This window comes from Balaenoptera acutorostrata, chromosome 15 (genome assembly GCF_949987535.1).
Source record: "Balaenoptera acutorostrata chromosome 15, mBalAcu1.1, whole genome shotgun sequence".
Lineage (NCBI taxonomy): Eukaryota > Metazoa > Chordata > Mammalia > Artiodactyla > Balaenopteridae > Balaenoptera > Balaenoptera acutorostrata.
In genome coordinates, this window is record NC_080078.1 from 62,570,319 (window position 1) to 62,594,897 (window position 24,579).

Genomic DNA, 24,579 nt, shown 5'->3' on the forward strand with positions numbered 1-24,579 from the left:
AAGGGGTAACACCTGCCATAGCAGGGCCGTCCAGGACTGTGTGGGTATGTTGGTGAGTGACAATCATAACAGTTGTTAACACTTTTCATATCATTCCTAGAAACAACCCTTTCGCTTACAACTTTGTCCCTTGTTTAAAGGCAAATTGATACAAATTTAGAAGTGAAAGGGCCTTGTGCAAACTCTTCATTTTCCAGATGAGGAAACTAAGGCCCAGAGAGAAGCAGAGACTTGCCCAAGGTCACACAGCCTGTCAGCATAAGCGAGGACAATAGAACACAGGTCCCAGACTACTGAAAACTCCCTGGGTGTCAAGTCGTCTGGCCCCACAAACACTAAACTTTAGCAGGTGATGGAAGAAGGTGAGAGGGAGGAACCTGTCCTAAGACAGAACTGATAACCAATCACTTGACTCTTGTACCTGGTAATTATAGTCTTGGCAACAGTCTCCTTGGTCACTATCGCCACAGAGATAGTTGTCATGGCAACCACCAGCCAGGGCCCCAACTTCCTGACACCAAGAGCCTTACGATAAACCCAGAAGCAAGTTTGTTCCATAGCACTGACCCAGATCAGTGCTCCGAGTAGGAAAGAAACTTGCCCAACATCACACAGCAAGTTGGTGATGAAGCCAGGTTTCCTGAGTCCCCAGCCCAAGGCTCACAGCTGCCCCGTCCTTTCTGTGGCTGACACCCCCACCCCTGCCCCTGTTTTTTTGCCTGCCTTAGTGCTTCCCATATTCCTTCCACCCTCGGTCAGGATCTCCTTCCCACGGCATCTCACACTTGGCTGCCTGTCAGCCACTCATCCTCCCGGGAACAGACTGACATGAGCTTAGTATAGGACCCATCACAGTGGTTTTCATCATTAGCTGGGGCTCCCTGAAGACTGAAAAGCCTTCAACACCCTCTGTCCCCGCCCCCAAAGGAAATGATCTCCAATGGTGGAATTTCAGGCACTGTTAGCTCAGAATTGAGGAGCTCTTTTTGGGCAGTCAGGCCCTGTGTGTTGCCAGACAGAGCTGCCTCATTGTGGAGAGAGCTCTGGGCTAGGAGGCCAATGGCCTGGATTCTAGCCCTCCCCGCTCTGAGTCTGACCCCTGTTTTGTTTTTATCAAGTCCATCCTAAGGCTGCTGGAGGCCAGATGCAATTTGGCGTCGTAGTATCACCACACAAGGGGTAGTGTGGTTTAAAGAACTTGCCTACCTTCCTGTTATCTTCTTCTAGAATAATGGAATCTCAGGTTTGGAAGGATGGTCCCCACATAGGGAGGAGCTTGAGCAAAAGCAGGGAGGCCGAAAAGAATCTAGGAACCTATGAGTAGTTTGCGTGTTGAAGTGTAGGGTGTAAGGCTGGGAATGAAGAGAGAAGGCTACAAGGAGAGGCCAGAGGTGATTGAAAAGGATCAGTCACACCAGTCCCAGGTGTGAGGACATTGCCCCATGGGCCTCAGGGACTCACTGAATGCTCTGAGACAGTCCCCTGCCTGGGTCTGACCCACATAATTCTAATACTGTGGGATACAACTATGTAGGATGAGGGACAGCCTGGAGGCAAAGAGAGCAACGTGTATACCAGGGAACCATTCATCCGTTCATTCAATGAGTATCTGTTAGACACAACCTGAGCTGTGTGACCTTGTGCAAATTATTTGGCCTCTCTGCACTTCAGATTCCTCTTGTGTGAAGATGCCTGCCCACAGAAGTGGTGGTGTGAGGCTCAAATGAGTCAGTTGATACATACATGTAAATGTTAAGCACAGTGCATAGGAATAAGTACTCCATAAATGTGTGTTATAATTATGATGATTATTGAGCATCTACTATGTGCCTGGAACCCTCTAGACAGTAGATGTACAGTGTGAACACTGGTAAACACTGTACATTATTCTGCCCTCAAGGGGCTCATAGTCTAATGGAGGAGACAAACCGAAAACAGAAAACTTCATAAAAACAGACAAAATAGGGCTTCCCTGGTGGCGCAGTGGTTGAGAATCTGCCTGCCAATGCAGGGGACACGGGTTCGAGCCCTGGTCTGGGAAGATCCCACATGCCGCGGAGCGACTAGGCCCGTGAGCCACAACTACTGAGCCTGCGCGTCTGGAGCCTGTGCTCCGCAACAAGAGAGGCCGCGATAGTGAGAGGCCTGCTCACCGCAGTGAAGAGTGGCCCCCACTTGCTGCAACTAGAGAAAGCCCGAGTGCAGCAACAAAGACCCAACACAGCCATAAATAAATAAATAAATAAATAAAAATTTAAAAATATATATATATATTAAAAAAAAAAAAAAACAGACAAAATAAAAATAATTACAAGGACTTCCCTGGTGGCGCAGTGGTTGGGAGTCTGCCTGCCAATGCAGGGGACACGGGTTCGAGCCCTGGTCTGGGAAGAGCCCACATGCCGTGGAGCAACGAAGCCCATGTGTCACAGCTACTGAGCCACAACTACTACTGAAACCCTTGTGCCTAGAGCCCGCGCTCTGCAACAAGAGAAGCCACCACAATGGGAGGCCCGCGCACCGCATTGAGGAGTAGCCCCGCCCGCCACAACTAGAGAAAGCCCGCGTGCAGCAACAAAGATCCAATGCAGCCATAAATAAATAAATAAAAATCATTATTAAAAAATAATAATAATAATAATTACAAATTGTTGCAATCAGATGTAAATCTTAACCGCCAAACTCAGGTGGGCAAGGAATATTCATTTCTCAAAAAACCAAGTTAAGTTCTACTATTCCCCTATCCTTCTGGACTGGAGGGAAATTCAGTCTTCATCCTTACTGGAGGCTACTCTTGCCAGGGGACAAGGAGGGAAGCCAGGGGGCTCTCAGTAGCGCTGGACCATGTGAGGCTTCTAACCACAGTGCCCAAGCCCTCAAGGGCACCTGAGTCCAGCAGCCCCTGCTTCTAAGCCAAGGAGGGACCTGGGAGTCTTGCTGGAGGCTGGGATCACCAGGACTGGGTCCAGCCTCCCCATACCCTGTCCATTCATCCCCACAGTCTGGCCAAGAAGGGGGAGGATCCCCTGATCCCAGACTCCACTGACCTTCCTTCAGTTCACAGCCTCCAAGAGCTCCTTCCTCTCCCCTGTCCTTGACCTCACAAGAAATGAGCACTCTCTCTACACCAAAGGTTTGCAAACTCTGAGTCTCCAGGAGACAAACTGGTAACCAAAAAAAAAAAAAGTGTGAGACTTGGTGACCGGAGAGCACAGGTCCCACTTAAAGGGGGCCACAGCTCAGCTCACCAAACAGCCATAAGGCAGTGTTGCCCAGTGGTTAGGAGCCCACATTCTAGAGCTATGCTGCCTGGGTTCAAATTCTGCTGCTGCTGTTTCCTGTCTGTGAGTTCTTAGGCCAGTCACTTAACCACTCTGTGCCCATTTCCTTAACCATGATAAGGAATAATACTCATACCTCCTGTACAACAACTTCCTGTGAGAAAGCACTTTGAACAGTGCCCGACATTAGTAGGTACTCAGTAAATATCAGTGGTCATCTCATGAATATGCAGGGCTGAGACTGCCAGATCTTCTAAATATTCAAGAAAAGCCAAATATCCAAATTTTTATTTTGAAATTGCTGTTTTTTAACTTTGGTAACTGAGTGAAGACAGTTGTTAAACCTTGGTGAAGGACATACAGAACACATCTATGAACAGGATAGAGCCTAGGAAACGCAGTTTGAAATACCTGCTCTATGATGTTTAAACACATAGAAAATGAAGCCAGAAAGGAAAGAGTCAGAGGCAGTTTCTGCTGTGAACCCCATGACCAAACCTCTCCTAGCCAAGAGATACAGAAAGGGGAGGAGAAAATAGAGGGGGAAAAAAAATTAACATATCAAATTATCCTGGTAGATAGCACATTGCACACTGAAGTGCTATGTGTTATGAGGATTTTTTTTTTTTAAGTAGCTGAGAAAGAATAGGAAAGGTTGTGGGGAAGGTAATGTATAAGGTGTCACCCATGATAAGGAGCTAGCTTAACAAACAATCAGGAAGAGAGAAGATGGTGGGGTGGGGGTGGGGGTGGGGGATGGCCTATGCAAAGGGCCTGAGGCAGAAAAGAGCTTAATGCAAAAGAGGAGAGTGGTAATGGATGAGCTGGATATGTAGGCAGGGGCAGTACATGCAGGGCCTCAAAGGCCACGGTGAGGAGCATGAGATTATTTTAAGGGCAATTGGGAGATATTGAAGGGTTTCAAGCAAAGAGGTATGATATAGAGTTGACTTCAGGAGACAAGTTAGGAAACTGTTAAAATAGCCTGGGAGAGACGAAGTGGCCTGGATTGGCCAGCAACCTTGGACGTGGACAGCCCCAGATTTCTGAGTCTGGATTGGCCTCAAAATCAGAGGCTGGATTTAAGCCTCAAAGCAAACCCACTGCCTTTACTTCAGCCAGGTAGTGGCCTTCCCATAGCCAGTGTCCCCCAGGCCCATCTTGGACATCCCCATTTCACCTGGGCTGAATCTGTTAACTGGCCTCAGCTGCCCTCTGCTGGCAGAAGAGGGCACTAGAGCAAGGGGAGCAGCTGCTTCCCAAAGCTGCACAATTCTCAATTAAAAGAGGATACCTCGCCAGCACCCATCTTCCCCGTCTCAGTTAGTAGAATCTCTATCATCCGGTAGCTCAATTCAGAAACCCAGGACTCAGTTCCTCCTTCTCCCTCACTCCCCATCAGGGAGTCCCTTTGACTCTATTTTCTGAATAAAATCCTAAATCAGAAATGTCCTAAATATATCTAATCACGTCCACTTTTCTCCATCTCCACCAGCCACACCCTAGCCAAAGCCACCACTATCTCTTCTTTGGCCGATTTGTTCACTGTCACTCTTGTCCTGGCCAATCCATTTCCCACTCAGCAGGCAGAGTGCTCATGGTATACTCTGACTCCAAAATCCTTTCTCCTCAGTGTATAGCTCCTCATATCATTCAATGTTGAACCAAATAGGGAAATCCCTGATATAGACACAGCCCCATCCACCCTGGGCACTCTGCAGGCGTGGAAAATCATATGAAGATTCAGGAGAACAGAGATGCTCATATCCAAGCCTTACAAACGCACTTGCCCGCCCACCACTGGGAATTTTCCCCTCTCTCCACGTGGTGTCCCAGCCTCACCATCTCACTGGCTCCTCTCCTTCCTCCATCCTCCCCTTCATTTCTGTCTGTCTCATTCTCTCCCTCCCACAAATTCCTTATCATTTCTAATGCAAAGCACATTTGCCATCTCTGTTTATTTGGCACCTGCCAGCGAGGGCTCTTGGGGTCTCACATTCCCCTCAAGCAGATTGTCAAGGTTATCTTCCCATACTATACATATACACAGTTCCCTCCCCAGGAAAAATACCAATACCAAGACAATAACATTTTCACCTGAGTACAGCGTGGTGCTAACATTCTATGACTAACATTCTATCATTCCAACATACTATGGCGTGGCCTGAGATTACTGAAATCCCCTCTGAGCCCAGACTCAGACCATGTAATGGATGCTTCACCCCCCACAGGGGACTTGTGTCAGTAGAACTGGACACCCTGACCACAAGGGAGCCTCCGGGTTCCTGAGGCAAATCACAGCATGTTAACTCAGCTCATGGGGGCTGCCACTGTAGCACACAGGTTTGCTGTGGAAGAAAATAAAGACACATTGCAGAGAAAGGATCCTGGCAGTATAGACATCCTGGTTTTCCGGAGGTAACTGAAGTCCAGCTCTGTCCCTGCCTGTCCTGTCCAGGGGTTGGTTTTTCACCTCTTCCTTGGGGCCTATACATTCCCGCTTTTGCCTAAAGTGCGTCCGGCTGGCCTTCCTGGTTCCACCAACCACAGCGCCCTGACTCACCGTCAGAGAGGCACTGCCTTTCCCTTGGCAAACCCAGCCTCTGTCCCCAACCCAGCGAGGAAGAAAGGGAACTGTAAGTGACAACTTTTTCTTAGTCTTCAAAGATCTTTGGGCTTCTCTGGTGGCGCAGTGGTTGCAAATCCGCCTGCCAACGCAGGGGACACAGGCTTGAGCCCTGGTCCACAAAGATCCCACATGCCGTGGAGCAACTAAGCCCGTGCGCCACAACTACTGAGCCTGCGCTCTAGAGCCCGCGAGCCACAACTACTGAGCCCGTGTGCCACAACTACTGAAGCCCATGCGCCTAGAGCCCATGCTCCGCAACAAGAGAAGCCACCACAATGAGAAGCCCGCGCACCGCAACGAAGAGTAGCCCCCGCTCGCCGCAACTAGAGGAAAGCCCGCGCGCAGCAGCGAAGACCCAACACAGCCAAAAATAAATAATAAATTAAATAAATTTTTTTAAAAAAGATCTTTTATTTCCTTTTTGAATGTCAGGAGCAGAGGGATGGGTTCATCACACTCATTCCTTCATAGTAGACCATCATCACTCATTTCCTCAAGGCCCCTATTTTACTTTACTTATGTACATATTTTTTGTTTGTTTTAATTACCAGTTCTCACCCTCATTCCCATCCCTCTATAGGCAACCATTCTAATGTACTCAATATGTATTCTTTAATATGTAAATATCCTTGTTAGATTTGCAATGTTGCTATGTGATATGTACTTTTTAAATTTATTTTATTGTAGTATAGTTGATTACAATGTTGTGTTAATTTCTACTTACAGCAACATGATTCAGTTATACATGTATACATTCTTTTCCATATTCTTTTCCATTCGGGTTTATCAGTGTGATATGTGCTTTCTTTTAAACATTTTATTTGTTTTTTAATTTTTTTAAATTTATTTATTTTATTTATTTTTTTTTGGCCACATTGGGTCTTTGTTGCTGTGCACGGACTTTCTCTAGTTGTGACAAACAGGGGCTACTCTTCGTTGCAGTGCACGGGCTTCTCATTGTGGTGGCTTCTCTTGTTGCAGAGTATGGGCTCCAGGCACGTGGGCTTCAACAATTGTGGCACATGGGCTCATTAGTTGTGGCTCATGGGCTCTAGAGCACAGGCTCAGTATTTGTGGCACACAGGCTTAGTTGCTCCATGGCATGTGGGATCTTCCCGGACCAGGGCTTGAACCTGTGTCCCCTGCGCTGGCAGGCAGACTCTTAACCACTGCTCCACCAGGGAAGTCCCTGATATGTGCTTTTAATCTACATAAATCATATCACACATTTTTCTTAATGCTCAGCTCTATGTTTTAAAGATCTTCACATGTTGATGAGGGTAGGGGGATTATAAGGGATGCAGTTCCTGCCCCACCCAGATCCCCTTTACCAGACATAGTGGCCTGACCACCAGCTGTTGTGAGTATTGGCTAAAAAACACTCACAGCTGCCACCTTCTCCAGAGAATTGCCCTTGGTCAAACAGAAGCCAACTGGCCAGGGAGACTCCCCGCCTCCCTCCCTGACCCCTAGACTTGGCCAGTGACTGACAGATACAGGGTTACAAGAGGCCTCAAGGCGGGAACAAGTCTGTGGCAAAATTTGTGCCACAGAGGTCCCCATGAGGTCATGCTGGAGCGAGTCCCCAGCAGAGACCCCAGCCTCACTTGGCCTTTTATCTCCTGCCTTCCTTCCTTCTTCCCTTCCTCCTAAGGACACTCCCCACCAAAGGCAGTTAAACAAGAATACTCATCTCTGGCTCTCTGACCTATGAGAGTGACCGTGCATTATCATCCAAACTGGTACACATTTGAGAATGCAAGGAGTTCTATTAATAATCAGCCAGGGCAATCTTATGGTAAACCATAATGGAAAAGAATATTAAAAAAAAAGAATGTATATATATGTATAACTGAATCACTTTGCTGTACAGCAGAAATTAACACGACATTGTAAATCAACTATAATTTGATAAAAAATATTGAAAAAAAAATCGTCCAGGGCAAAGGGCAGAAGCCATGACTGTCCTGCCCAAACCAGGACATGCACTGACCGAGCAGGCACTTGGCTCATTGCTTCTCGTTGCTGCCTAGTATCCCATGGTATACACCCAGCACATTTTGTCTATTTGTTCCTCAGGGACACCCACCTAGGTTCACTCTAACTTCCTGCTACCACCAGGAAAAAAAAAAAAAAAAACACTGCAGGAAAATCCTCAGACATGTTCCCTAATAGACCTGTGTGAGAATTTCTCTAGGATGATGGAACTGAAAACACAAGCCACATGAGCAGTTTTAGCCTCCAAAAAAATCTTCCCAAATGAGAATTCCAGTCTTACTGTAAGGAGGTATAGGGGCACAGAGAGTGTTTCTCCCTGTTTCTTCTATCTTAGTAAAACCCCTGTGGTGCTTACTGCTGGCTCCACGCTGCTAGAAATACTGGAGTTCCCCGAAGTTCCCTGAGGAAATCACATTTGACTCAAGCTTTGAGGAATGAGTAGGGGTTAACCAGTGTTGTGAGGAAAGATAAACATGGTTAGGTGGAGGGAACAATAAACTCATTCATTCACATATAAATATTTATTGAGCACATATATTTAAAGGTCCTGTAGCCTCAGTAGATAATTTAACAGTAAACATTTACACAGAGTTTTACTGCTTCCCTGCCCAGAGTCTCCCAAGAATTAAGAACACAGGATCACCTGGGCTCCTGAGGCAGGACTATACCTCCTACAAATACAGAGGATCTCCTACACCAGCATTTGTCAAACTAAATGTGCACTTAGATCACCTGGACATCCAGTAGGTCTGGGTGGGGCCTGAGATTCTGCATTTCTGATAGGCTCCCCACTGCTACTACTAGTCTGGGGATCACGCCCTGATTAGCAAGGTCCTGCAGAACCACAATACCATTATCACTCCCAAACAATCCACATTCAAATTTCCCCACGCGTCCAAAAATTTTCTTTATAGCCTTTTTTAAAATGTTGTGATCCAGGATCCAATCAAGGATGATAGATTACATTTGCTTTTCCCCTCCCTTCATTCTCCTTTCATCTACAACATAGATTTTTTTTTTTTTAAGTTTAATTTATTTATTTATTTATTTATTTATGGCTGTGTTGGGTCTTCGTTTCTGTGCGAGGGCTTTCTCTAGTTGTGGCGAGTGGGGGCCACTCTTCATCGCGGTGCGCAGGCCTCTCATTATCGCGGCCTCTCTTGTTGCGGAGCACAGGCTCCAGACGCGCAGGCTCAGTAGCTGTGGCTCACGGGCTTAGTTGCTCCGCGGCATGTGGGATCTTCCCAGACCAGGGCTCGAACCCGTGTCCCCTGCATTGGCAGGCAGATTCTCAACCACTGCGCCACCAGGGAAGCCCCAGATTTGATTTTTTTTTTTTTCTCTCTTTCATGGCACCAACATTTTTGAAGAGTTCAGGCTAGTTGTTCTGAATATGCCACAGTCTGGCTTTTTCTGATTTTTCCTGATGTTTCCTCATGAGTAGATGCAGGTGAAACATGTTTGGCAAGAAGACTATGCAGGTGATGTGTCCCCCACATTGCATCACGTCTAGTCATTTTGTCCCGTCCCATTCGGTGATGCTAAATTTGATCGCTTGGTTAAGGGAGTGTCCACCAGGTCACTCCACTTTAAAGGGAAGCTTTTCCTTTTATAAATAACTAGTAATCTGTGGAGTAAATTGTGTGACTATCCTGTCCCTCAAAAACCTTTCTCCCAAGGGTTAGCATCCACTAATGATCCTTGCTTACTATTTTCAGAATTATTTAAGCATGTAAGTGTGTGTGTGTGTGTGTGTGTATGTGTGTGCGCATATATGAGAAAAAAATTGGAAAAACTGAAATCCATTCACAGTGACTGAACACAGTAATAAGAGAAATGGGGTGGGAGTAAGGTCTGCATCTTTCTTTGGAACAAGTGTTTAGTAATTTAACCATCCCAGGCTCTAAACAGGCTCCATTACTGACCTCAGCTCAGATCTCCTCTGGGAAAGTAACACCATACAGGAGGCTTGGCAGATGAAGCCTCGGGGCACCACCCCACCCCCATGCACAAGATTGTCTTATCCCTGTCTCCAGAGAATACCAAGACAGGCTGGCTCCAAGCCAGAAATCCAACCCTCCAGAAGCCTTGACAGGAGCTTTCTGAACTTGAGTCGACCCCTCAGTTCCCTGGGTCATATTCACAGTCTCCCATGAGTGTAAAGGGAGATGGCCAGATCTGCCCCAGACCAAACTAAATCAAGTGCTCAGCCTTGCATGAAGCAGGAGTGTCTCTGATTTCCAATTGTATGCTCTCAGATGAAGAGGCTTGGAGCCATGAGGCCCAGCTGCTGGGCAAATCCTGTGGCCTGAATTATTGATGGATGAATTCATCAGGCACACTGCCTTCACCCATCCACTCAGATCATGTCCAGCTTATTGAAAAACAGAGCCTGAAACTGTACACCACCTGCCCAGAAGGAAGTCACTCTGGTCCAAACTGCTTAGCCCTCTTTGTAGCTGGAATATTATAAAGAGCAGAGGCTTCGGAACCCTACAGACCCGAGTTCAAGTCTCTCCTCTTCCTCTGCTGGACTGTGTGACCTGGATGGCTAGTTTTCCTCTGTGAGCCTGTTTCCTCATCTGCAAAATGGGACTAATCATATCTTACCAGTGTTTTTGAGATCAAAGAAAACACCCATAAAGTTACCAGTACAGTGCCTGGCATGAACTAGGCAAACTCCATTATGCAAACTTTTATAGTCTGACTCCTTGCCTTTGTCTCCTCTCACTGTGAACCCTATACTCCAATCCCACCTCACCACCTGTCCAGCTTGGACCAGGCCATGTGATTTTACACTATCAGTATCACTTAACAACTTATTTCCTCTCTGCTCTAAAACCACTTTTTGCCAGCTCTGTGATAATGGAGCCAGATCTCGTAAATATTTCTTCCTTGCCAGCTGACATACGTTAAGCCTTTTCAGTAGAGTGTACTAGAGGAACACTGGAGGAGAATGGACCTTCCCTTCCTGGTTCGAGGTTGGCTCACTTCCTGGGTTCCTGGAGAGCATGCTTTTTTCCCACTGCTTGGCGCAGGGTTTCTCCAGTGCTAGGTGCCTGCAGGGTACAGCTTTCATCAATTTGTCTGCTACATACTTTCTCCAGCTCTTTTTTTTTTTTTTTTTTTTTTTTTTTAAATTTTATTTATTTATTTATTTATTTTTGGCTCTGTTGGGTCTTTGTTTCTGTGTGAGGGCTTTCTCTAGTTGCGGCAAGTGGGGACCACTCTTCATCGCGGTGCGCGGGCCTCTCACTATCGTGGCCTCTCTTGTTGCGGAGCACAGGCTCCAGACGCGCAGGCTCAGTAGTTGTGGCGCACGGGTCTAGTTGCTCCACGGCATGTGGGATCTTCCCAAACCAGGGCTTGAACCCATGTGCCCTGCATTGGCAGGCAGATTCTCAACCACTGCGCCACCAGGGAAGCCCTCTCCAGCTCTTAACTAGAGCATCAGTAGCATGGCCAGGAGCCCCAGACAGCTTGGGTCTGCACCCAAGTTCAGGTCACTCCTACCCACACCCTCTCCTCACTCCTGGACACACATACACTGGGACCCCGACAGAGCTGGCCATCTGCAGAGCAAGCCACCTGATTTTTGTCCTCTGGAACTGGCTGGAACCACCCTGGCCCAAGCCATATACAAACGTTCACTAGGTTCCTAGAGAGGGAGGTCTCTCTAAATTACTAATCTTCCTTAAATTACTTAATTTAATTTAATTTACTTAAATTACTAATCTCTCTCTAAATTACTTAATCTCCTATGTAGGGCTTCCGTGGTGGTGCAGTGGTTAAGAATCTGCCTGCCCATGCAAGGGACATGGGTTCGAGCCCTGGTCTGGGAAAGTCACACATGCCGCAGAGCAACTAAGCCCATGCGCCACAACTACTGAGCCTGCACTCTGGAGCCCATGAGCCACAACTACTGAGCCGGCGTGCCACAACTACTGAAGCCCGAGCCCATGCTACGCAACAAGAGAAGCCACCGCAATGAGAAAGCCCACGCACCTCAACAAAGAATAGCCCCCGCTCGCCGCAACTAGAGAAAGCCCGCACACAGCAACAAAGACCCAATGCAGCCAAAAATAAATAAAATAAATAAATTTTTTAAAAAACATGCTATGTAACGTATAACTACACACTAACATCCTATAGACTTTGATTTATTTATTTTATTCGCTTTATTTATTATCCTCCCAACAAACCCCCCCACCACCACACTAAAAGTGCAAGCTTCATGAGAGCAGGGACGGACTTTTGCCTATATTGTTCCCTTCTGTGTCCCCAGAGCCTAGGACAGTGCCTGGATATGATGGGATACTCAAATACTTAAGGAGTGAGGGAATGATTAAATATTGGATGAATGCCTGCATGAGTAAACAAGTTCTTAGTTATTAGGATCTGCGGGGAGTGGGACATCCTGGGGTTAAGGAGGTTGACTGGGACTGGGGAATGGGGTCCTCAGGTCTCCCTAGGGATGGATACCCACTGCAATGGTCCAGTGTTCCTCTGCCTGCTACCAGCAAGTTGCTTAGCAACCAGCCTCCTGTCCCTCCGCCACCGCTAGAGGGCGCGCGGGCGGGGAGACGTGAACGCGCACGCGTGCGCGGCGCGGGCCGGCGAGGTAAGCACGTCACTTCCTGTTTCTTTAGGGGAACGTGGCTTTCCCCACAGCGCCCGTCTTCCCTTCTGCGTCTCTGCTGCAGCTGCCGGAGCTGGAGTCGGACCCCGAGTGCAGCCTTGCCATGGACTCGGCCCTCAGCGACCCGCATAACGGCAGTGTCGAGGCAGGCGGCCCAACCAACGGTACGACGCGGCCGCCTTCCACGCCCGAGGGCATCGCGCTGGCCTATGGCAGCCTCCTGCTCATGGCGCTGCTGCCCATCTTCTTCGGCGCTCTGCGCTCCGTGCGCTGCGCCCGCGGCAAGGTACGGTCAGCGGCAAAGCCGGGCCCTGACACGGCTGGCACGGACCCTTCCCCCGCCCGCCCTAGACAGGACAGACACCTCTTCTGCCCAGACACTGACCCTTACCAGCATTGCTCACCACCGCATCCCCTACGCGGGCCCACATCCCGGGGCTGACCTTAGGTGCCCCAGGATCTGGGCACCGATCCGCGAACCAGGTACTGACACCCTTCTCAAAGAGGGAGCGGTTTCCACCCCCGTTCGGACCTTGACACATCCCTCTCTCTGTGCACCGTGCTGGAAGCACTGTCGGCCGACCCTGACACTGTGATTCGGGTACTAATTGTTTTGAGCCTGCTGGACCCAGCCAGACCAGCCTCACCCTCTGCTCTGGCTGCTCATCCCGTCTGAGACAGTCACCCCATCCCAGGCTCTGGGTCAACATCCATCTGTACCTGTTGGGGCACTGGTTCTGACACCTCCTGAATGGTACAGCCTCTTGTCATTCCTCACTCTAACCCAGGGCAAATTCTGGCACCCAGGCTCATCCCTAGACTCTGACACCTGTCCAGCTGGAATCTGTGACCCCTGGAGTGCTCTCCTAGAACCCCCAGATCAGGCCTTTGCCCCACCTAAAAAAAAAAAAAAAAAACTAACACAGGAATATTAGCTCCTGGAACCCCCAGCTCAGCTCTCCTAGTTTTTTGCATCACTTTCTGGAACCAATTCCGGTCAGCCAACTCCTCAGAACCTAGCACTTTGGTGCCTCTCTTTTTAACCAGCCATAGACCCCTTGGTTTGCTGGTTTCCTCTCCCTGACTACACCCAAGCTCGGACCTGTCCGAGCCTGAGCCCAGACCCTATTCCTAACCCCTAACCCTAACCCTGTTCCCACCCCAGACCCTACCTCAAAGTAGCTCTTCTCCTCATGCCTCTTAAGACAGTCTTTCCACCAAATTGGGCTTACCTGCTGAGTAACTGAGCTGCTGTAGGCCTCTCTTGTGAGACTGGGCCAGAGTTCATCCCTGTCCTTCAACATCTGTCCCATTGGATACCTAAGAGGTCCCCAGGGCCTTCCACCTTCTGACTTCCTCTCTGTCACCCTTCTTCCCTATATTAAGCCCTCTCTAGCCTGTTGTACCAGTGGCTTCTCACTTCCTGGCAGCCTCTCCCATCATCCTCCACCACCTCCTGATCTGCAGCTCCCTGCTGCTCCTCCCCCACCCAGACCTGAAGTTGAATCTTAGCGGAAGCTGTTGTACCCAAAGAGGGCAGACCCATAGAGGAGCTGCCACTTTTGAAACTGCTCAAGCCCAGGTTCTCAAAAAACATTACCCAACTTGAGCAGTGGCCGAGGCCTGCCACCTTCCTTTCTCAAGATCAGAGAACTTGAGGCTGGTTCCCTCTGTGGTCAGATGCAAAGGGGATTGGTCACGCAGGGCTTAGGTGGCCCCATTTTCCTTCCTATTCTGCCTCTTCTAAGCAGAGTTCTGGTGGCTTTCATCCTCCCTACCTTTGCCTTTCGGGCAAACACTTGGTACAGGGGGATGTTCTGAAATAGATTAGGACAAAGAAGGTGAAGGGCAGCATGGAGTGAGCTGGGCACTTGATGTGAGGGGCTCCCTATACTGAGTAATTCTCCTTGGCACATCTACCCATGGATTAGTAATCTCTTCAGAAAACATCATACAGACAACAGAATTTCCTGAACCTCCACTGTTGTCCAGGGCAGACGGATGCTGCAAAGATGAATGGGTCAGAGCCCTGTCACCAAGTTTAGGTGTCTGGATGAGAGAGGAATAACTAGATCTGTGATTGTAGTACAGGTAGTGCTGCAGGCTTTAGGGAGAAAGATTGAGCACACCTGGGGCAGGGCAGGGTGGCTTTGGGCTGGAGGCGGGCTGGAGCCTTGATGTAGAGGTCGAATTTCCGCCAGAAGACTTTCCAGGCAGAGGAAACCAGGAAAGCAGCCGTACGAGGCAGTTTAGGTGATGGTGGAAGGTCTGGAGTGGCTGGAGCAGAGGGTGGGGATAGAAGAGAGCTTTAGATCTACTGAAGCATCTAAATACCTCTCCCCAGCATCTCCGGCAAGACAGGGGGGCTGGAAGACTGTGCATGGAATTGCAAACAGCTTGACCCTTAGTAGCCTCCCACCACCAGTAACCAGGGTATGCTAAGGTTTACAAGCCTTCGCCCTCTGATTCTCCCAGCAGTTGAGTGAGACAGGCAGAGCCAGTTTTATTATCACCATTGTACAGAGAAACTGAGAGTCAAAGAAATGACTTATCTGCCAATTAAGGGCAGAACCAGGTGTCCCTGGTCCTAGTCCGGGGCTCTCTCCTTGATGCAGGTGCCTCTGAAGACCCATACAAGTGGCATTTTGGCCTAGGGAGAGGACAGGCCAAACGACTCCCTTTTTCTACCCTGAGTTGTTTCCCTAATCATTTGGCAAGGAGAGAAAAGTTAGCTTGGGGGCCCAGGAGTTTTGATTTCCCACTAGTGTTAGACCCCCCCCCCCCACAGCCAGCTGAGAGAGGGCACGTGAGGACAGCATTCTCCCTGGGGGCAAGTTGTCCATGACAGGCAGGGCGAGTTGTGAAATCATGGGAGGAGAAGTCCAGGAGTGTGTGGGGAAGAAGTAGCCATGGGCAGAGCCATCTGAGAGCAGTGTCCGTCCCTGTCAGAGACCTGTGTTCCCAGAAGGGAGCAAATCCCAGCAACAGCTACTCATCACCGCTTCAGAGGCCTTTGGCCTGTAACTCAGAGGAGCCCCTCAGCCAGCTGGACTGGGTTCCTGCTCTGGGCTGGGTACCAGGGGTGCCAAGACAAAGAAGGCCAAGCCCTCCCCTCACAGAGCGCAGTCACCAAGGAGAAACAGCTGTGTGACCAGCCGACTGCTAGAGGTGGCAGCAGTGGTCTTTGGCAGGGTGGATGAGAGCTCAGCAGGCAGGACAGGAGGAGAGGGAGGCCTGGGGCCACAGGTGTTTTCTGGGAGGCAGTGAGCAGTTTGATGTGAGCCCAGTACAGGTACTTGGGTGATGTAACAGGAAGATGCTCTGGGATCCTGCGGCCCTTCGGAGGTACAGAATCCTGAGGGCAATGCACCAGTTAATCTTCATAGTTACTACATGTTTGCATTTGTAAGAATTGAAGCAATGCAGAAGTATAAAGGGAAAGCCCCCCAGCACCACTTCGGTGGAAGTAACCCAGGTAGCTGTTTGGTGTGCCATCTTCCAGACCTTTTTCTGTATATACGCAAACACGCATGTGCCTGTGTGTATATACATATGTAAATTTATTTTTATGAAAGTGGGATTTTGCGGTACGTAATTGCTCTGAAACTTGATTCTTTTTTTTTTTTCCTTAACAATATGTCTTGGTCATTTTCCTATGTCAGTACATGTAGATGTACCTTGTTGTTTTATGGCGGGGAGGGTAGGTCACGCACGCCCAAGGTGCAGAATTCCAGAGGTACAGGGGGACAAAGTGAAATCTCCCTCCCACCCCAGCTGCCCAGTTTCCCTCCCCAGAGGCAGCCCCTCTTACGTGTTTCTTGGCTATCCATCGAGAGCCTCTGTGCCTTTACAAATAAATAAGCATATGCTTTCCCCCCATTTTTTGCTATATAACTGTTACCTTTTGTTATAGATACACTCTTTTTTACACCTTGCTGTTTTCACCACTTACATGTTGCAGATCTAATATGTCAGTACCCATGGCACAGTTGTGTTCTTTAACAGCTGTGTGGTGTCCACCTGCACCCCCCAGCCATGATTCTCAAAATGTAATCCCAGGACCAGCAGCATCAGTATCACCTGGGAACTTGTTAGAAACGCACATCTGTTCACAAGCCCTCCTGGCGATTCTGATGCGAGCCCAAGTGTGAGGGCCCCTGATTTGGAGTCCTCCACTGGTCAGTTAGGTGTGTCAATCTTCTGCTATCGCAAACCACGCTGAAATTAATCTCCTTATACATTTGTTACCTCACACTTTTCTGTGTATTTGTAGGATAAATTCCTTGAAATCGATTTGCTGGGTCAAAGGCTCTGTGCATGTTTGATTTAGATGGATTTTATCAAATTATCCACCATAGAGGTTGTACCAGTTTATACTCCCACCCGCAGTGACCTCAGTTCTTGTTTGATGGCTGCTTGGTAGTCCATTCTTCAGAGGTTTCTGAGCTGTTGTGGATGCGATCAGGTCCTTCAGAAAGAGCTCCTGATAGGGGAGGTGACAGGCGGGAAGGGGGCTGGTGAGGTGGTGCTAGTGGAGACTGCAGCAGGGGCGAAGGGCTGGGGTGGGGGGGGTGGTAGTTCAGGAGATGCACAGGTGAGTGAGTGCACGTGGCAGTGAGGAGAGGAGACCCCGGGGTAACAGAGTGGTCCACGAATTCCAGATCCTTTCTAGGGCACGGCCTGGAAGCAGAACTCCCAGAGCTCCAGCTGAGCCAGTGACTTGAGCGAGCCATCTTCCCTCGCTGCTTTTGCTTCCGCCCTGATAACTGAGCATGCAGAATGTCACTGGAAGCTGAATTTATTTCTGCTCTTTATGTCAGTTCCCAACCCCCCCCCCACCGCCCCCAAGTATGTTTTGCACTTTAGGAGCCATTGCATTTGCATAAGAACGTCTAGTTTAAAAATCCAAATTGAATCAGTGGAAAATCCTGACAACTTTTTGTATTTTTCTAACTACAAAGATTCTGTTCCCTTCAGGATTCTGTTCCTCAGAAAAGTCTCAGGCTCCCTGAGCATCTTGTCATAACTTTCCAGCAGAAATTTCCAGATGGAAAAGGTAGAGGACGTCTAGGGGGTAATAGCCAAGAGTTTGGGCTCTGGAACCAGACTGCCTCAGTGTGAATCCTGGCTCTGCCACTCGTCAGCTGTGTGACCTTAAAGCAAGTTATGTCACCTCTCTGAGCCTCAGTTTCTTCATCTGTAATGTGGAGCTATTGAAAGTACCTGCTTCCTGGGCTTACTGTGAGGATGAAATCATGTAAAGCACCTAGAACAATGCTTGACACCTAGAAAGCTCTCAGTAAGTGTTATCCGTGTTACTGTCATCGTTGGTCAGATTTGAAGTCTCCCGTTCTGACTCAACATTGCACGTGGGATATTTCTAATAGTCACCCACAGAGGAGACCAGATTCCTCTGTGTGATGGAGCATCTGTCCAACCTGGTTTGTCATCGAATAATATTAAGCCTCTTCCTGCCCAGGATCCTGGGCTGAATTAAAATGACTGTGTGGAAATGAGCGGTAACACTGGTTTGTAGGTGAAGCCAGAGTCCGTGAATGCTTTCATACCATGTGCCCTGCCTGCATCTACAGGTCCCTCTGCCTGGTAAGCGCTTCCCTTCCTCGTACACAAAGCAAACTCCTCAACTTAGTCAGCGTTTATCTGGCTCCTACATACCAGACTCTGTGCTTGGCCTGCAAGGCCTTGCTTAAGTGATATCTGCTCTAACCACCTCTGACCCTCCCCTGCTTCCTTGCGAAAGTAGTGTCCTGTCTGCTTTCTCATGTTTCCCTTATAAGAATAATACAAATAGTTTATACAACTTGTGGGAAGCTCAAGGCACAACACAAGTACTTCTAGTGCTGTGGGGGGGGAAAAAAATCATCAAATCCTGGCAACCCATTTTACAGCTGAGGAAATTGAGGCTCTGAGAAGGAAGATAACTTCCCCAAGGTCCCAAACCTGGAAAGAAGCAGAGCTGGGAGTGCAGCTGGGCCTGCTGACATCAGAGCCCTCCCTCCACCACTGGGCACTCATGCCATGTACCACCGCAGTATGCGTGTCTCTGTTTTGTCACATGTCACACTATGTGGTGATACTCTGTTTACATGTCAAGGTCTTGGCCTACCTGCCTGTGAACTCTTTATGGTCAGGAGCTTATTTATTTTTGTGCCCACCCTGCTGCTACACAGGAAATATAATGATTTTATGGAGGTACACAGAGAGGGTGATGAATTTGCCCAGACCCCACAGCACAGTGCTGCCAAAAGCAGAAACCAAGGGCTGGGAGAGGAGAGGGAAGGAAGATGACCCTGCCTCTCCACGTCACTGTTGCTCACCCACCGCCACCCCACTCCCAGCAAAGCTGCCAGAGAGTGGCTCACACAGAGCTACCTGGTCCCTCCACAAGGGCGGGTCTCCCTCCGGCCCCGTGCCTGGGCCGCCTCATGCATATGTTGGGGTTTGGTTAAGGGCCTCCCCACTTGACTAAAAAACATTTTTAATATAAATTTAAACCAGAATTATACTACTATGATGGATTTTTATTGGAAAGTCTTTTGTCATGAATTCTATGGAGCTGACTTAATTTTCTATGTTGCACTGTTACTCTATTTCCAATTTTTTTTCCATTTTGATTATACTGAAATGATTTTGATTGCCTTCAGTTGTTTTTCGTGTAAATATTTATCCTCCGTCAGCTCTTTACCTAGATCACATTCTTGCTAACTATTGCATCTGCCATTGTGAATTTAATTGTGCCTTTTACTCTGACCAGATTCAGTTTCCACAGTCACACTTCTTGAGTTTGAGTTTTGTCCAGATTTGCTTCTCCTTGCAGTTGGTGTCTTCCCATACTCGGTTTTAGCCATTGTTAAGTTTTGTGTGTTGTTGGTTTATTTCCGCTCATAGTATTCACTGCCTACTGGATAAAAGACTGATCATATTTACATCTCAGCTAATCCATAAGAAAACTGGAGGTAGTCCTCACGAGACCCAGAACTGCTCTCTTGTCACCAGTGTCCAGGGTTTTCTCTTTCAGTTATTACGTACCCACTGCCTCTGCCGCATGTGCCCTGGGTCCTCCCAGGACTGTCCCTGTTGGAGTCCAGGTCTCCTCAATAGCAAGACGATGGGATAAGAGCGTCCTGCCCCAGGTTGGGTGGTCCGCAGCCCAGGCAGAGGGAACAGCACTTGCAAAGCCCCGAGTCAGGAGAACGTGGGGATCCCTGAGGCACCTCAGTGATGGCAGGAGGGGAAGGAGATGAACGAGCTGTTGGGACACCAAATTCCCGCCAGCATCCAGCCCTCAGAGGCCAGAAGCACTCCCCGCACTCAGCAGGGCCTTTCTTCTCTCGTCTAGAATGCCTCGGACATGCCCGAGACCATCACCAGCCGGGACGCTGCCCGGTTCCCCATCATCGCCAGCTGCACGCTCTTGGGGCTCTACCTCTTTTTCAAAGTAAGTCCTTTGTCACCTGTTGTAGCATTTGGTTTGAATAACTTTATTTGATTTTGTTTTATTTTTCCCATCACAGGAGACATGCATGTTCATTTATAGAAAATAAAGAGCAGGAAAAATAACAATTTACCCTTAGGCCCACTACCCAGAGACCCCACTGTGATGTCGGGGGCCCCTTCCCACCAGTCTTTATTTCCCTTCCTCGAGGAGCTTTCTGTTTTGTTTTCCTGGTACCGGTTTGGTTTTATTGTACTCTTCATGTTGGGGTGGGGTATAGCTATGTCTCGGACATACCTCTACCATACTAATTGCTTTTTTTTTTTTTTTAATTTATCGAGGTTTATTTTCCCAATAAAAGTTACACAGGCTCAGTGTTGAAAACCTGGAAAACACAGAAAAGTAAAAAGGGGAAAACAGCAGCCATCCAAAACCCCCCTGCCAGAGACAGTCACAGAGTCCCTTTGGAGGTGTGTCCTTCCTCTGCTTTTCCCTGTGCATGGTTCCTCCATAGCTGTGAACATGTGGTGTATTCAGTCCTGTAGCTGCTTTTCTCACTTCACATTAATTGCATCGTGAGCATTTTCTCATGTTACTGCAAACTCTCAAACTTTTTTTTTTAATATAACATGTACTGTTTTCTGATTACAAAAGTAATATATGCAGAAAACTTAAAGAGAGGGAAAAATACACAGAGGTAATCACTATTAATGTTTTGGCATATCTTCTCTCAGGCTTTTCATAATCGTGTTTTTAACCTAATTATAATTATTTTATGACTAATTTTTTTTAATAATACATTACAAGCACTTTTTTCCTGGTCATTGAAAATTCCTCAAGGATAACTTTTTTTTTTTTTTTTTTTCCCGGCCACGCTGCTCGGCCCATGGGATCTGAGTTCCCCAACCAGGGATTGAACCTGTGCCCCTTGCAGTGGAAGCTCAGAGTCCTAACCACTGGACCACCAGGGAAATCCCTCCTCAAGGATAACTTTTAATTCACATTTTAAAAATACATGTACATAGTTTAAAAAAAGTTTTTTCAATCTAAGGGAAGGTGCAAATGAGCCATAATCCTCTCCCCAACATAGTTTCTTGTGACTCATTCTATTATGCATAGATCTACATTTATGTAAAAATTTTAAAACAAATATATGTATCGAACATGTGGTTCTTACCAGGGAGATATTTTCGTATCAACACAGTCAGAGCTACCTCATTCTTTGTAACAGCTGCTTGTGGTTGTGTTTCGTGGATGTACCCCTGAGGGGCATTCAGTGGTGGGATGTCCCAGCACTGCTGCCATGAGCATCCTCATGTAAGTATCTTGGCAAGTATATCTGCAGTAGCATCCCCAGATCAAACAGCATCTGGAATAGTTGGTGCCAAATCCCTCTGATTGTACCAATTTACATTCCCTCCAACAGTTACAAGTGTGCTGGCTTCACTGTACTCCCACCTACACTGACTAGCATCAGAATTCTTTATTTTTACCCGTCTGTGAGTGAGTCAGAAACATAATTTTTAACGCCTGCTTCCTGTTCCATCACTCCCTCATTATTGGATCAGAACTGCTCTTCTTAATGATTTCAGAATATCCCCACAAGCAGATACACCACGACTGACTTACAGCATCCCCCTCACTTGAAACAGAAAATATCGTTCTGATTTTTACTCTTATAAGTAAGAGTGCATCAAATAACATTAGGTATTCACTGATATTTTTTTTTTTCCTGGACCTCGGGAGGAGAGGTGAATTTATCACATGCTTTGGTTCACAGCACACTGGCATCGGCCCGTGCCAGGCCCCCCTCCTTGTTTCCTTCACCGCCTTCACCCTGATGCCCATCTCCATTTGCCACCTTCATTTCCCTTCGCCAGAGGCACCTGCCCTAATGCGTTTGATTTGTGTCCTTGGATGTGTGTCTTTTTATAAAATATATGGTGTTAATGTATCTGTGTGTATTTAGTGAGAGTCTAGTTTCCATAAGTAGAACTGTGTTCCTTTTCCTCTCCCCTGTGCTCTTGAGATCTCTCTGTGGCTCTGTACACATCTAGCTCATTGCCTCCGACTTGGCTTTTGGCAGATATTTCTCGAGTCTCTGCTGTGCTGAGTGCTAGGAATATACACCCAGGCCTTTGCCTCAGGACCATCTAACATTTTTAGTATTTAGGATTCTCTCCTTAGGCTAGATTCCCCAGAAAGGACTTTCTGGCAGCAGAGGGTGTGAACATTTTTATTTAAGGCTCCGGACGCCTGTTGCTCAGCCTGTCCTCCTCTCCAGGCAGGTAAGCCCAGCCTGTGCCAGAGGACACAGCATACCTCCTCCCAAGTCACCAGAGTGTCCTTGTTGAGATGTCTGAAAGGCAGCTGCCTGGGTAACATGGCCACCAGATCCCTCCCAAACTCCAGACTGACCGCTGGTTGTGGTTTGCTTAACAGTGGCTCTCACTCTGCCCCTTTCCTCCTCCTTTCCTGGTTGGGGCACTGGAGTTTGTTGCATTTCTCAAAATCATAAAATTTACCTTATCCCACCTCATTTAAACCTGATTGCTTTGAGGCAGCGTATAAAAATTAAATCCAACAGCATAAGAAAAATAATAAAGGAAGAAACTGGCGTAAAGGAGAAAAAATAAAATAGGAAAAGACAGTGAAGATTTGGCTGAGGACCATACCCAGACCCCATGCTCTAAAGTCTAAAGACTTGTACTATTGCCAGAAGTGCCTCTGACACAGGCGTGACTCTGATTTTCTAGCAGCCAAAGCACAAAGAAAGTGAGACTTGGTGCACAATTCATAGTCCACACAGTCAAGCCGACCAGAAGCTCAAAGGTGTGGCCAGAGAGAAATTTCTCCCCAGGGCCCACGTTGAAAGAACACTGTGTGGGAGGACACCACGTGTTCACGGGTAAGCACGGTCCACACGCCTGTGTGGGTAGGAGCATTCACACTGCAGCCACTGATGTGCTCGTCCATTCGGTCATTCTACAAACACACACCAGATCCTGTGCTGGGTGCTGGGGACACTGCAGTGAGGAAAACAGCGGGCCCACCCCTGCCCTCAAGGAGCTTCCTGTTAAGTGGTGGAGACAGACACCAGTCAAGCAGTCACACAGATAAATGTGAAGTGACAGTCCTAGAAAGTGGTGTGAAGGCGAGGTCTGTGGCACCAGAAGAGCACAGAAGAATCTGCTCCTGCCCGAGCCCCCATCTCAGACAACAGCACCTCATCCACCTCACTGCTCAGCCGAAAACCCTAGAAGGGCTCCTCCCTCCTCAGCACGCAGCCCTCGGCACAACCCACTTCTCTAGTCCAGAGCTGATCGGGGATCCGACCCCGGCTCATCACATCCCTCCTGCCCCCCAGCCCAGGGCACCATCCTCCTGGATGCAGCTCACTCCTCACTGGGCTGTCGGCCTTGACTTTTGCCCTGTGGAGTCTGCCTTCCACACAGCAGCAGAGGGATCCTCTCAGGCCGTCAGATCAGGTCACAGCCTTGCCCTCAGCCCTGCAATACTGGCCTGTCTTACCCAGACGAAGCTAAAGCCTATTTCACGGTCCCATCTCCCTCCTACCTTCCCAGCCTCGTCTCCTGACACTCTCCTTCCTACCTTGGCTCCTGGCCACAGGCCCTCACCGTCCCCTGCACACATGAACGCATGCCCACCTCAGGACCTTTGCACTCACCCTTCCCTCCACCTCAAAGGCTCTTCCCCCAGGTATCACAGCCACTCCCGCTCTACTCCTAAATGAAGTCGGTGTCGGAGGCTTTCCCAGGCCACCTGTCTGATGGCCACCCCCCCGCCTCCTTGCACTGCTTTGCTTTGCTTCTTAGCGCCCACCTCCACTGGACAGCGTATTGCATGTTCATCTCTTGAGATTCTCCCTCACTGGCACGTGAACTCCATGAGAGCAGGGACTTTTCTGCCTATTCCAGTGCTGAGCACGATGCACTGCACGTAGCAGACAGTCGGTAAACGTGAGCTGAATTAACGGAGGTCACGTCAAGGAAAACTGCTTGGAAGCCTGGGTGAGGAGAGGAGAGCGTCCTGGGCAGCAGAGAGGCATGTACATGGGCTGCCCCTGGGTGGGAATGTGGCACAACGAGGCCAGTGTGGCCGCAGCACGGAGAACGAGAAGGAGCGGCTGAGGAGGCCTGCGGTGGTCACCGTGAGAGCATGAGAGGCCAAGGGGAGGATGCGGGCCTTGAGCTCGTGGGAGCACAGGAAAGCTGCTGAGAGGCATTAAGCAGCGGATCGAGGGGATCAGACAGAGGTTTAAACAGGTCCCTACTTGAGAGTGGCCAGTGGCCCCAGACCCCACACCACAGCACATTATTCCCTCCCAGTTAGAAAGCCTCACGATAACAAATTAGAAGACGATGCAGGGCTTCCCTGGTGGCGCAGTGGTTAAGAATCTGCCTGCCAGGGCTTCCCTGGTGGCGCAGTGGTTGAGAGTCTGCCTGCTAATGCAGGGGACACGGGTTCGAGCCCTGGTCTGGGAAGATCCCACATGCCGCGGAGCAGCTGGGCCCGTGAGCCACAATTGCTGAGCCTGCGCGTCTGGAGCCTGTGC

The 24,579-nt window shown here is 48.6% G+C and overlaps 1 protein-coding gene across 6 annotated transcripts in view; it reads left to right on the plus strand.

Annotated features, from left to right (window-relative positions):
• The first annotated feature begins 12,525 nt into the window (after positions 1–12,525).
• Positions 12,526–24,579, plus strand: part of HM13 (histocompatibility minor 13) — a 40,861-nt gene continuing 28,807 nt past the window's right edge. For 2 of the 6 annotated variants that reach the window (XR_009005409.1, XM_057529208.1), the window contains exons 1-2: positions 12,526–12,833; positions 19,908–20,006. Coding sequence is in view for 4 of the 6 variants with exons in the window: in XM_057529208.1 (XP_057385191.1) it covers positions 12,651–12,833; positions 19,908–20,006 (282 nt within the window). In the remaining 2 variants the exon portion in view is untranslated. The remainder of the gene's footprint in view (positions 12,834–19,907; positions 20,007–24,579) is intronic. The other 4 variants (XR_003624432.2, XM_007193321.2, XM_057529209.1 and 1 more) reach the window with 3 other exon arrangements.